Source organism: Vidua chalybeata, chromosome 1, assembly GCF_026979565.1.
Source record: "Vidua chalybeata isolate OUT-0048 chromosome 1, bVidCha1 merged haplotype, whole genome shotgun sequence".
Classification (NCBI taxonomy): Eukaryota; Metazoa; Chordata; class Aves; order Passeriformes; family Viduidae; genus Vidua; species Vidua chalybeata.
In genome coordinates, this window is record NC_071530.1 from 82,925,272 (window position 1) to 82,939,838 (window position 14,567).

A 14,567-nucleotide genomic window follows, 5' to 3' on the forward strand; every position below is an offset into this window, starting at 1 on the left:
GAAATTGTCCCTGCCCAGGATATTCCTATACCTTCTTTCCTGTATCATTAGTAATGAAAAAAAGTATCAGTTTTAAATACAGGATGCTACTTATTCTGAGTTACAGGAGAAAAAATAAAAAACAGCAATAGGCAAATCAACCTTACTTGTTCGTATTGCATAATCAGAGGAACATTTTTCTAGGAGTATGATTATATATACATATACATGTACATATATATTTAAATACTCGTCTTTCTCAGATGTGTGGTAAAAAGAAGCTACTCAAAACATGTTGAAAGCAACTCTGCATTTCAGAAGAGTACACCTTAGTTTTCCTTTAAATGACATATGTCAGCAATATGAATGTAATATAAACTGAATCTGATGAATAAGTTTAATATTCCAGGGGAAAAAAACACAGATAATTCCACTGATTTCTCAGCATATTTTTGAAAAACAAAATGAAGAATTAATTCTTTATGGGATATTAAAGGCACTATGAAATAAAAGGTTTCAGTATTGCAGATCTACATGAGTTATCACTACACTGTGAAAATAATATTCCTGTCCTGAAACATATATGTAAGTCCTTTGCTGTGTCTTGCTGACCTCCTTGGAGGCAGCATTGTGAGAACAGACTGTCATCCAATGTCCTTTACCATCAATAGAAAGAACCTCATGAGTCTCAGTTATCTTTGGATCAGGTCCCAGAACATTCCCAGATCTGCAGGACTTGGAAGACCACGAAATTATCTTATGAACAAAATTCTGATACTGCTGTTTCTTAGATAAATAAATTTAGATAATCTCAGTAAGACTGAGATCCAGCCATGATAAATAAATGCATCATCCTGCTAATTTGTGGTAAGGCATGTATTATTTCAAGTCATTAATGAACACATTACTAAACACAAAATCTGTATGGAAATTATAATTACAGCTCTCATTCAGCTGCATAATTGATTTTTAAAATTGTTTACTTTATTTTATTGTATCACATTATTTTTATGCAGTAAAATGTGATAGTACCACATGCTTCTGAGTCAGCTGAAAAACATCCTAAACAAAATTGCCATTAGCCTGACATATCAGGAGCAGGTGAATGGTATCCTCTGTGCAGTTCACATCTATCTCCCCTGCTTCTCTTCTGCTTATTTATTACTTGTTGTAATTAAAACAATGAAGGGTAGATGGCTCACATAATGGAATTCTTAGCAGGCGATGCTCCCAGTTAATGCCCTGAAATTTCAACCTCCATTTCTTTGTCTGCAGAATGAAGAAGAAGCGATAAAATCATGCAGAAAAAAAGAGAGAAAGATAGGTGAGAAAACATGATCTATTTTACTTTCTTTATTAATTTTCCTCCACTTTACTGGCCAGCAGCAGAACACATGAGCTGGGAGGAGAGTTATAGTTCCAGAAATGGACAAACAGATGAATTATATGTTGCTTTTTGTATTCATGAGAAGTTGACTGTCTCAGCACTTTCGGTAATGAATCTTAAACACCAAGTTGTGTCGTATTATATTGGACAAGTAATTTATCTAGAGTATATGTAAGACTAAATAAGAAAACAGCGAGCTGAGCTTTTTTCCAGACCTAAAGGCTGTATAAACAGTCTCAAATCAATCTTTTTATGTTCTGCTTGGTAAGAAACCATTATGCAATCTGTCTGCATCCTTCACAGCATAGGTCATCATTTGACATTCCAAGCAAGGAGGCCCTCTTAGCAGTAACCCCCCAGATTTCAGATGAAGGCTCCATCTGGGTCAGTATCCTGTGCTCAGCACTAACAAGAAGTAAATACTGAAGAGCTAAGACAAGAAAAGCATCTATGAGACCTCTCCTGACTACCCTCCTGGCCTTGGGCTACCTTCAGTTCATGTGATTTCTTGAGCCAGGAGTGGTTTACCTACATATCCCTGGCTGTTTACCAAGCATTTGTCCTGTATTCACTTCAACACAGCTAAGCATTTTCTGTCCATAACATTCATTGGCAAATAGTCCCACAGGGCTTATGAACTTTGTATGACAAAAATCACTGTTTTTTGTGTGTTCTGAAGTTGTAATTTCTTGGCTTTACTTTGATGGCCCCTGATTTTTGTGCCGAAAGACAGTCTAGGCTCCAGACTGCGTATGGCTCTGTAAACAGTGAAGTATTCGCCATAAGTCTCATTAATGGGCTCTCTCTCTCAAGCTGAAGAGTCCCTGTCTGTCCATGTTTTCCTATTACAGAAGCCATTTCATATCTACACTTAACTTGGCAGCCCTGCTCTGACTTCTTTCCAGATCCACTCCAGGGAATGAGAAATGCAATGCACACAGTATTCAAGGTTGGGGCAAACTGTGGATTTATGCAGTAGCATGACATTTTCTGTTTTGTTCTCACATTCCTTTCCTGACAATTCCTAACTCTCCACATGATTTCTGAACACTGCTGAGTGCTGACCTGATGTTTTCAAAGAACTTTCTATTCTGATCCCCAGGTCTTTCTCCTGTATGGTAATGGTCAAGAGGTCATGAATCTTCATGTGAAACTAGGGGATTTTTGCTTGCTATGTGCATCGCTTTACATGATCCATCTAAAGTCTTTTCAGGTCATTCTATAGTTTCCTACAAACTGCATTAATCTTTAGTCTGCTAAGTCATTTTGTCATAAGCAAATTTACTCATGGTACCATCTGATCTCTTTTTTGGGTCATCTGTGAACATACTAAATGGCCCAATTTTCAGCCTAGTTCCCCGCTGAACTCTTCTGGGGTCAATTCTCCCCTTGCAAGAATTAAATGTTTGCCCCTGTCCTGCATTTCCTATCTGGAATTCAGTTCTTTATTCAGTCTAGGATTTATCCCCTTATTTCATTCCTTTATTTCCTTAAAAGATTTTTTTTAAGGATTTATCTAAGAGCTGATGAGAAATCAAGTAGATTGTATTGTTTAGATCACTTTTATTTCCATCCTTGCTGACCCCTTGAAAAACTCATTAGGGGTTTGCAAAATAGGATTTTCTTTCATGTAATCTGTGCTACTCTTCCCACATGGGTCATATTGATCCATATGGCCTCTCATTCCATCCTTTATTTCAAACCCTACTTAACTGCCAGTGCAGATGTCCAGCTTACAAGTCTGTAATTGCCCATTCCCTGTATGAAAATCAGGGTACGAGTGCAATATGGTTACTTACATCATGAGCCATGACATTTTCTTTCTAAATTCTTCTGTCTCTACATGCCTATTGATCAATTCAGTTGACAGACTGACTTCCTTTCTTTCTGTTTCTCTCTCTCTCTCTCTCTCTGTCACTGGAACACAAGTTTCTCATTTTTACATTTTACCCCTGAACATGAAAATGATGCCCAAGCTGGTGATCATGAGAAAAATTTAACAACTGCTAATATATTTGTAGCAAATTTTAACCTTAAAAGCACTGTATACATTTATCTAACATAATTCATTATTCTAACCTAACCAGGCTAGTAAATACAAATTTACAGTGAGCTGAATATCTCTATATTTGATGTTAAATTTCCATTATTTTCTTCTGTTGAATGCATTCCCTGAGTTAGATGTGATCATGGACATCTATACGATTTATCCCATGCAAGCTAGAAGTCACATTTGCTCAGTTCCAAGAACCAAAGGCTTTCACCCAAACAGGAAGGAGAAGAAGTTTTAACAGTATCTCAAAACCCTTGTTTGTTACTGAATTTAGTGAAAGTGGTTCTGCTCTGTACTTCCACTGGATGTGGTTGCCCATGTGGAAAAATGGACATAAAGCAACTCTTCTGTTTCAATCCCAGTCTTTTGTGACTGCAGAGCCACGTCTGATGCAATCGTTTGTGTTTACACTGTTCTTTCAAAACTTCCCCCATTCCTCATGTTCATATCTAACTTGGTAAGTGCGCCCTATTCTACATTTTTCCTTCCAAATATTAGAAAATGTTATTCTTTTCCTCATACCAAGATCTCTCATGTGTGAAGTACTTGTGTTAAAATTTCATAATCCTGAGACTTCTGTTGTCCACACAACATTCTGCCAATGACAGATACAGGATGGTCAGCAACTGCTGATCAATAGACAGTGGGATTGTTTTATCATAGGATGACAATACTTGTCAAGGCCTAGAATTGATAAATTGTTTTCTGCGTCCTAGGATTATTTTTTAATTTCTCATCTGCATAGTCCTATACCTTCCTTAATATTCAGTGCTGTTTACAGTTGCTTGCTTTTTAATTTTAGGTTAGCATACTTAATTCTATGAACTCCCAAACAGTGCTTTATATTTTGCAAAAAACTCAACTTCCTGCTACTGGTCTAGCATGGTAACCCAGAACAGAAACTGACCATTTGATGACGTTATTGTCATGAATAGAAAATGGAAAAATAAGATACATCCAAGAAATGAAGATTTGCAGATTTTGATGGTCTCACTGTGCAGCAAAAATCACTGCTAGTTATAAGTACAAAATTGCTAAAATACATTAAATCCCAGTTTGGGATGGAAGGTATAATCCAGTTACAACCCCCTGTCATGGGCAGGGACACCTTCTGCTCAGAGCCCTAATCAGCCTGGTCTTGAACACTTGCAGGGATGGGACATCCACAGCTTCTCTGGGCAACTTCTCCTAGTATTTCACTATGCCCACAGTAAAGAATTTATTTCTAATATCTAATCTAATCCTACTGTCTTTCAGTTTGAAGCCATTCCCCCTCGTCCTGTCACTACACGCTCTTGTAAAAAGTCCCCCTCCATCTTTTTTGTAGACTCCCAACAAGTCCTGGAAGGCTGTAATTAGGTTGCCCATTCCCTTTTCTAGGCTGAAAAATCCCAAGCCTCTCAGCCTTTCCTCACAGAAGAGGTGCTCCATCCCTCTGATCAACCTGGTGGCCTCCTCCGGACTCTCTCCAAGGGTCCACGTCCTTCCCGTGTTGGGGACCCCAGAGCTGGATGAGTTACCTCCTGACATTACTGCACTGATCCGCTCAGGTTCAGCCTGAGGAAACAAGCTATTTGTAAAACATAATTATTGTGATATGCCATGAGGGGTCTAAACATGTCAGACAACCTTCCCGCAGGGATCACTGAGAGCTGGATTATTGAATATAGACCGATTCAGAACAGAACAAGAAGTAATGGGCTCAAGCTGAGAGACGGTGCATTTGGATTGGATACTAGGAATAAATTCTTTACTGTGAGGGTAGTGGGGCGCTGGAACAGGCTGCCCAGAGAAGCTGTGGATGCCCCATCTCCAGAGGTGTTCAAGGACAGGTTGGAAGGGGCTTTGGGCCCCCTGGTCTAATGGGAGGTTTCTCTGCCTATGGCAGAGAACTGGCACTAGATTGTCCCTTCCATCCCAAACCACTCTGCGATTCCGTGTTTCTACGTTTTGCTATTCCCCAGATGATTCCAGTGTGGGGTTTATTATGAAGCAGAAACCTCTGCCTGTCACCGCTTCTATCTCTTACACAGGCCCGAAGACGCTCGGAGCTGGCAGACACGGGACACGCTCGAACACGCAATGCCGGGGCGCGGCCGCCGGAGCGCCGCTGTCCCGCTTTCCCCTCAGGCGGCGGCGGCGGGAGCCGGGACGGGGCCGCCCGCGGGCGGAGGGGGCGTGGCTTGGGCCAGGGGGCGCGGCCGCCCCGCCTCGCGCCTCCCGCCTTCCCTGCCGCGCAGGCGCCCCTGAGCGGAAGTGGCGCGGTGCGGGGGAGGCGGCGGCGATGGCGGAGAAGTTCGACTCCCTGGAGGAGCACCTGGAGAAGTTCGTGGAGAACATCAGGCAGCTCGGCATCATCGTCAGCGATTTCCAGCCCAGCAGCCAGACGGGCCTCAATCAGAAATTGTGAGGGGCCGTTGTCGGCGCCGGGCCGGGCTGCGGGGCCTTGTCCCCCTTCAGGCCCAGGGTGGTGCCTCAGGGCTCTCTCTCTGCCCGGGTATCGCTGGCCTCGCACCGCCCGTCAGGGGCAGCGCAGCGACCCCGAAACCGGCTAAACCTGACCCATTTTTATTCCCAACAGGAATTTCATGGTGACGGGCTTGCAGGATATTGACAAATGCCGGCAGCAGCTTCACGATATCAGCGTGCCCTTGGAAGTTTTTGAGTAAGTCTGTGTCTGCCTTGAAGGGGAGGTGCTGCAATCGGTGACTGGAGGTAGCTTGGCTTCGCAGCGTGGGTATTTTGGCTGAGGGCTGCTTGTCTCAAACCCAGTCCTTCTGAATGCCTCATGAGAACGTGGGCAGGCAGAAGGAGGTCAGAAATACCTTCTGCCTGTGAGAAGGCAGAAAGGTAGGAAAAGAGATAAATATACACAGTATACACCTCTCTTCATAGAACCACGGGATGCTTTGCATTGGAAAGGACCTTAAAGCTCATCTAGTTCTAACTTACCCACCGTGGGCAGGGATGCCACCTACTAGATAAATTGCTCAGAGCCCTGCCCAGCCTGGCTTTTCAGACTTTTTTTGACTTCTGCATATGGAGGCAGTAACACGAATTCTGCCAAATTTAGTGATTTTATAACATCACAGAATGTGTTACGTTAGAAGGGACCTTCAAGAACGTCTGTTTCTAACACCTCTGCTATGGGCAGGGACACCCATTTAGTAAATCAGGTTTCATTTTTAAAAACAGACTTTTACACTAGATTAGGATCAGGATTTAAAGTTGCAAGTGAAAATAAAATAAGTCAGAATATGCTCAGTTTCAGGAGTGGCAGTGTGGCAGAAAGTTGCAGCATTAAAATAAAAATGAACATAGAGGAAGAGCTATTCTAGAGAGCTTTTGTGATGTAGCTGACAAGTTAATTTACTGGTGTTTCTTCTAAGTCCAGATGTTACTGGTCTGCTGTACTCCAGTGTGTTACTGGCTGTACACTGCTTTTTTTCAATTGGGCTTTTACTCCAGCTATAAATTTGTGATGACTCTCTGAAATATTCTCTCTGGCGAGTTTCCCTTTGTCTGGACTTGTATTGCAAAACAAAATTGCACATAGGTTTGCTGATACAGTAGTGCTAGTTTTTTACTCTTTACTGTGGTATCATCCTTGATTTGCTGGATGCTTTATTCCTTAATGCTCACTATGTCCTAACTAATCCACTTCCTGGTTAGTGCCCTTCCAGTTGCTTGGAAAAGGATCATCTTCCTTTGATCATCTGTGCCTGTGAGGACCTGGTAGATATATATCTTTTTTTTTTAAATGTGCCTTTAATACTTCATTCAAAGCTCTCCAGGCTTTCTGGAGACAGAGATTTGCTGGCCATGGCCTCGTCCTTGAGCTGCCTTTTGGAAGTGGCTGAGTTTAACTGTGGTGGTTTTTCAAATGCACATTTCAGATAATGGTAGAAAGAAAAAGACAGCAAGATGAGTAATTCTGTACCTTGGAGAGCATCCTAGTAGGAATATGATCATTTAATAATATCTTTTTGGCTTTCAGATACATAGATCAAGGCCGCAACCCTCAGCTTTACACTAAAGAGTGTCTGGAGCGAGCTTTGGCTAAAAATGAGCAAGTGAAAGGAAAAATTGACACTATGAAGGTAAACCAGAATTAATGGAAGTATAATTCTCTGTAAATATGTGGGTATTTTTCACTTGTGCAGTTATTAACTTCTGTTATTATATGGTTTGTCTTAGAAATTGCTCTGCATCCCTGTATCTTAATTGATGCTGATACAGCCTGTTCAGGAAAGGAAACCTGTAGTTCATCCCTCAGTTGGGGATGCAGGTTTCACTGTGATTTTATATTGGTTAAAGCTTTATGTAACAGTAAAGATATTTTACTTGGGTTTTTTGCAGGTGTGGAATTTTGCTGTGTGCAAATTTAAAAATAAGCGAAACAGAAGGGGTATTTTTCCACTCTAGAATGGAGAGTAGAGGTTTAAAATGTCAAATATGTTCTATAATCATCTGTCAGTCTTTATATAATTAGTGAAAATGCATGCCAGTGCTTAGAGGTTTCTGAATTTGTACTTTCATTTAGTACAAACCTAAGCATTCTGCGATACTATTTAACTCCTGGAACTACTGCAGAAAAACACAATCAGAAAAGGAAGTTTAGTGAATTCTGAGAATGTTCTTTGGCTGAACTTAGTATGGAGGATGACAAGTTGTACTGCAGAATGTAGACTTATGGAGATAAGTCTTGAGCTTCTTTTTCTTTCCTCTGTGCTTGTAAAATTGTGTACTTCTAAGGCAGGTGTGAGTTGCTTTTTGAAAGTGGAGTGGATTCCGTGTCAAATCAGGAGGACATGTCCTTAATCAGCTTTCCTTAATAAGGTCAGGCAGATATGGGTGCATCAGAGTTTACTAGAGAGGTCCAACTGCTTTGTATTTCTTAGGAGAAAATGCAAGTGAATTTCTGGGAATTCACAGACACTTTACTTTGCCTGGTGCATTCCTTGTGGATTTCACTTGGGCATTTTCTGTGGATTTTGTAAATATAACTTTCTTTCTTTGCGTGGTCTTGGGGTTTTCAGTTCAGTGAGAGGTGTGGTGGGTACAAACATTTTTGTTCATCAGGTAATATTGCTTGATGAAATCTAAATAAATTGTCCAGATGATGTATATACATTTTTTTTCTCTTTCCAGAAATTTAAAAGCCTGTTAATTCAAGAACTGACAAAGGTGTTCCCAGAAGATATGGCAAAGTACAAAGCTATTAGAGGAGAAGATCCTCCTCCTTAAGTTGGCCTTTGATAGCTCTAAAAACGTCTCATAAACTGACACCACGTTATAAAAACATTGATTGGAGAGAGAGAGAGAATCCAAGCCCTCCTAACAGCTGTACTAAAAATGGCAGTGGTGACTGTAAAGGAGCTTGATGGTTGTTCATGGTTCTGATCTGAAGCTGCTGAATCTTTCTGAAGACTTCTGCTCAGTGATTGTGGTTGAAACTTCCTATGGTAATCTGCTTTTCTTTCCTGGAGGGTTTGTAATTGGCTACAGGTCATCAATGCAGAGCATTTTCCACAAAGTGCATTTCCATGCAGAAAAACAAGGTTTTTTGTTTTCTGAAAAGTGTGCCTCAGGATTGTGGGCTCATCTGTTTTTTAAGAGAAATGCATTTATTACACTTGATTATTTTTCATTTGTAAACTTCAGGGTTTTTTTACTGCAGTACGAACAGTTGACTGCTTTTGTGTTGCCATATTCTACTGAGCAGGAGCCTGTCAAGGGCTGCAGTTCTCATGTGTCATAATTAGTTGCAGCCAGGAAAATCTTCAGATCTTTTGTTCTGGGAGCTGCAGTGCAGATGGCTAAGGATATAAAAAGTGAACATACCTGGGGACTAGCTCCTCTACAACTTCACTATTTTGTACAGTATTTAATGTAAGCTTTTGTTTTTTCATTTTCTGCAAGCAGGTTGTTGAATAAAAATTTGAAAAAAATCTAAATCCTGACATTTTTCTTTTATATGCTTCTCTTTGGAGTGTGAACTGAAAGCTGTGAAAAAACAGCATATTCTTCAGTTCCACACTGATAGAAATAAAATGTGTATCAAAACTTGGCTCTTAAAATTTTATGTCTGAAGATGGTGTCAGCTTGGTTACTTGGTTTTATGATGAAAACTTCCATTTTAGTATCTGAAACAGGAGATTTTGGGAATCAGCAATTGTCACCTGAAGTCCTGGTTCATAGATGAGCTGTGAGCTCATCTATGGGATCTGTAAGTGTTCATGCATAAGAGAGCTCCAGTATGGAACGGGATGGTGGCTCCTCACCCAGAGGTCAGAGGTTTGTGGGATAGATGGGGTTTGCAGTGGGAGCAAGAGGAGCCCTTTTAGTCTTGGGTACTTGTGAAGCTGCAGCCCTTTGTGCTTATGTTTGTTCTCCCAGATCTATCTTGACTTTTTGCACCAGCAAATTATTTTATTGCTTTAACTTTCTTCTGGTTGCTAAATGGAGTGGTTTTGGGCAGGAGCTCCAAAATAAGCATGTGCTCCGTAGCAGGCCTGCCTAGTCTGCTAAAGGCTTAACAGGGATTTAGGCACGTTGAGTTACTGGTGCCATAGTTCGCACATCTGAAGCACCGTCTGTGCTCACTTAGCTGCCTGAAGCACAGCCCACCCGTGATGCCAGGTACCACCAAACTTTGACGTAGCGAGAGGAGAAACAAAAACAGAGAACTAGCTGTTCCTTTTAAAATTTGCTACCTACCAGTCTAAGTTAGTCTAATTGCTGCCTGATATTACCCTGCCCTGCACACTTGCTTTTCCTTGTATTTATTCTACCTCTAATCACTTTCACCTTCACAATTTTACTGTATGAACTTGGAGGAGTGACAAGGAAAAGGCGCTCCATGTTTGTGTTTGGCTCAGCCTGGATTGCCCTGGGTCCCTAGGAGCTGTTGGAGCAAGGCCTGTGACTGCCAAGTGGGATGTATATAGGACACAAGAGGGTAAAGAGGATTTTTCATGTGTGTATAATGTAGTCAGAAAAGGAGCTTAAGAGCAAAACTGTTGACAGCAGGCAGGGGAAACTATCTAAATGATAGTTGAGAGAACATTTGGGAGGCAAGAGGCCTGTAGATACTGGTCTGGATATTGGAGTATTTTGTCACCTAGCACTGACACCAGCTTGTGTGTCAGATTTGGTGGAGTAGCACTCTTTAAAACTGGTGCTTCCAAGAAGTCTTATGTATATCTCATGGATTCATAGAATCACAGAATAGTTTGCATTGGAAGGGATCTTAAAGGTTACCTAGTTTCAACTCCCCTGCCATGGGGGACTTGCTCAAAGCACTCTCCAACCTGGCCTTGAGCCCTTCCAGACATGGGCATTCACAGCTTCTCAGGACAACCCATTCTAGTGTTTCACCACCCTCTAGTGAAATTCTAGTGAAGAATTTCTTCCTAATACCTAAACCTGCCCACTTTCATTTTGAAGCCATCACCCTTTGTCCTGGGATGCGCTTGGAGTTAAGAGGGCCATGAGGGATAAGCAGCTCCAGAGGCCCTGAAAATTTGTGAAATGTCTGTGACTTATTGTCCTTAGTTAATGAACTAGGTACCCAAGGCTGGCCACAGTGAAGATGACTACCCCCATAACACTGACACCCATGCCTGCTGATGAGAAGAAGGTTTCAGGCTTCCCTAGCTCAAGAGAGGTGATTTACAGGCAAAGCATGGATCACATGCTTTCCCTGATACCTAGGTAGTTGTAAACATGATGACTGGGTTAGTTACTGGAGATGGAGGATTAGGTTTTAATATTAGGTCACATCATCATGAAATCTCAGCTGCCTGTGTTTTGTGAGGGATCTAAGAAAACTTTTTTTTGGGTGGTGGATATATACATTAGAAATAAAAATAAATTTAAAAAACCCAGAAAAACCCTCAGTTAAGTAATCAGGTTTCATGTTCTGCTCATCTTCTGTTCCAACTTTTTGATACTTTCTTATTCTATTATTTTATGCTTGTTTTGCTTATGGTTTCTGGGCTTGCGATTCATAATATTGCTATTGCTGCAACTGCCCATATTTAGCATAATATTGAAGAGAGGTAACTTGTAAATTATGTTTGTCTCAAACAAGAAAAGGTGGCCAGAATGAGTGTATATGAGTTTATAATGTAGAATGAGAATTGCTAGAAGCAATGGAGTTTTCCATTTCCAGTTGCATATGGAACAGAAAAATCCAACCTAATTTTTCTCATTTGTCAATTGGTTGTCTGAATTATCCTGATGTCTGCTTTGTTTGATGATAACCTTCAAGGCATTTGGTAAAGGAGACTGTTAGATCTTTCCTCTTTCCCACTCTCTTACCTGTATGGTTGGAGGTGAGATGGAATTTTATTTAAGTGTAACATTAAAACAATATCAGGCAATCAGCAAAGCTTATAAAATAGATTTTTGTTTCCCTTTAATTATCTCAAAGGAAAGTTTGAAGCCATTCAGGTTTCAAGTGCATCCTTGAATTTTTAGTAAGATTAATAAGATTTTGGAAATAAAACTGAATATGTAATTACAGGTAATTATTTTTTTAACAATTATCTTTATTACATACACTGTGAGATGAGAAGATGCTGGATAATGCTGCTCAGTACACAGTTGTTTAAAATGGAGTGTGTGCTCCTATTTCTATTTTTTATCCTACATTTAGGATAAAGTCAGTGTAAAATTCTTTTGTTCAGGCACAGAAAGAAACGGATCAAGAAGGTGCTGAGGATTTTGCTGCAACCTGTTAAGGCTCGGCATCCTCTCTGTCCCTTCTTTTACTGGAAGGAGAAACAGTTGAGTGCCCAGCCTTCCCCTGTCTTTGAAACATTTTTTGCTTAAACCTCCTTGTGAAGAACAAGTAATGAAGAGCTGTGCAGTCTGACAGGGACAGACATAGGTGCTACAGGAGTTGGATGCTGCTCAGCTGTTGGTTTATCCAACCTATAGCTCTTGTTAATTTGTTTTTTTTTTTCATGCAGATCAAGGCACTGTCGTTGTTAGCCAGTTCTCAGCGTAAGATGAATCACCAGTGTGCCTGAGACAATCTGTTTCTCTCATACCACTCAGAAAAGAGTCTCTTGATGGCAAAAAATTCGTCCTAGGCAGAGCAGTTTGGGTTTCAGTGATTGACCTTTCTAATTCAGTTGGATGAACTGCTAAGTGCTGGGAATGGTTTGACAATTTCCCAGGTATTTCATATTGTGATGTTTTTATAAATTGCTTTCTTGATGAGTGCAGTTCCCAAGTGACTGAAAGTGCTTACTGTGTGATTCTAGCAGCTACCCCAGGTACTATATAATCTCATATCTGACTCTCCTCTGATCACAGAAATAAAGCAGATAAACCCTGCAATCCACTTCTTTTTGCCCCAAGTGATCTTTGAGGTTTTAACTAGATCAGTTAGAAACTACTCATTGAACTTGTAGTTTTACTGACACCTTGCTAAATAAATTATTTATTTAGTATATTAGTAAATTATTTATTAAGTATTTTAATGGTGAATTTTATAAACGAGGACCTAAAAAACGTGTAAGAAGTGTTCCAAACACTCAGCTTAACGTCAAGTTCATAATAGAGAAATATCCCTGCCAGGAATATTTCTGGATACTCATGTTTCAACACAAAGTCATTTCTTACTCTACTATGATTAATAGCTGCAGCGTTTCTGGGCAGGTGCCAGATGTCCTTCCAGATCTGCAGAGCAGAGAGCCAAGGTGACACGAATATCTGCCCTGCTCTGAGAAAACTGTGCTTGCTGCATGTATTTCAATTACTTCCATATGCTTAAGATCCTTCTGTATATTTTCTTAATTAAAGTAATGGAAAAGCGAGCACACAAGAAAGGATACTTCTGTAACAGTTCTTGCAATGCCCTTAAATCAGGAGTCTGTATTTTCTGTATTGTGACATATTTCATACTGAGAACTAGATTATATTTAGTCTCAACAAGATGTAATGCAGACAGTAAAAAGGAAACATCTTTCTGCACAGTATGAAAATTTCCAAAACAATTCTTTCTCCTCTCCTGGAAGAAAAGTCCCTTCATGTGCTATAAGGAATGGCACTTAAAATTTCTTTACCTACAGACCTGACCTGAATCTATGTCACTTGCTGTCTGCAATTTCATTACATTAGACAAATTTTTCCAAATATTCCTTAAAGGAAGACAAACCTGCTTTTATATATAATCTGGGAAAAGGTAATTCAAATTAGTGTCCTGCTGCATTATTTTATAAGTTACCTGGGTGATATTTATATCATTTCTGCAACAAAAAAAAAAAAATAGCATGTTAATAGTTGACATTCATAAACTTTTATTTGGAGTGTTATTAGAGATTAAAAATTCCTGTGTCTATATAATGTAATGGCATATACCAAGCCACTTCTGTACCATCATGGAAATTTTCACTCCTTGTCAGTAAACAAACAGAAGCTTGTAATTGTCTCTGAAATCACTGGTAGGTCCCATTTTTACAGAGAAAATATTTTACCCTGAGTCACCTTAGAAAAATACTCCTAAAGTAAGAGATTTTCATTTAAATATATGAGAAATTCCATCTTCAAGCTTATTATTTGTTTTAAAGTATTACTACATTTTCAATAATAGACTATTACCTACTATTTTATTTCATTTGACCTATACTTTTTTGAGACATTCTCTGATTTGGTGAAAGCATAAGACCCAAGAAGTTCCAGCAGATAAAAATGGCTTTGAATAGATCTCTGATCAAACACCAGATGTCACTCGGTCTAAGATTATTAAATAAAGTTTCCAATCATCACTTATTAGGTTAGAATACTTAAATGAATAATTGAATAGGCATCTGCTACTCAATAAAACAAAAGATTAATTCAGTGATACAACAAATCCTGTTTAACAGAAGTATGTGAAAGAAACCCAACAACATTTCTTCTTTCAGAGACCTTATGCATAAATGGTGTGACATTGCTTTTTACCCAACCTGGGAATTTCTCTCCTTATGCAGCACACTGCAGAAGACATGTAGCTTCACAGATACACTGTTTCCTTGGACAGGCTTTCTGCTTTTATATAAATTGACTTCCTAAAGTTGCTCTGCTCTGGGGATGACACATAATCTCTATCATCTCTAGAGGTTGATATTCATGGTTGCAGAGCATTATGATTCC

General features: G+C 39.9%; 1 protein-coding gene and 1 long non-coding RNA gene across 2 annotated transcripts; one reads left to right on the top strand and one right to left on the bottom strand.

The window, feature by feature from the left end:
* Positions 1 to 947: 947 nt before the first annotated feature.
* LOC128794252 (uncharacterized) lies at positions 948 to 5,562 on the bottom strand. The gene is made up of 3 exons (XR_008433035.1): positions 5,449 to 5,562; positions 3,166 to 3,283; positions 948 to 1,248 (listed from the first exon to the last, which is right to left on the bottom strand). It is a non-coding gene; the product is annotated as an uncharacterized LOC128794252 (long non-coding RNA).
* Positions 5,563 to 5,654: 92 nt separating this feature from the next.
* MED10 (mediator complex subunit 10) lies at positions 5,655 to 9,512 on the top strand. Its single transcript, XM_053962807.1, has 4 exons — positions 5,655 to 5,825; positions 6,001 to 6,084; positions 7,417 to 7,519; positions 8,571 to 9,512. Exons 1-4 carry the CDS (start codon positions 5,704 to 5,706, stop codon positions 8,664 to 8,666), a joined length of 405 nt encoding a protein of 134 aa, XP_053818782.1. The 5' UTR covers positions 5,655 to 5,703; the 3' UTR covers positions 8,667 to 9,512.
* The last annotated feature ends 5,055 nt before the right edge of the window (positions 9,513 to 14,567 follow it).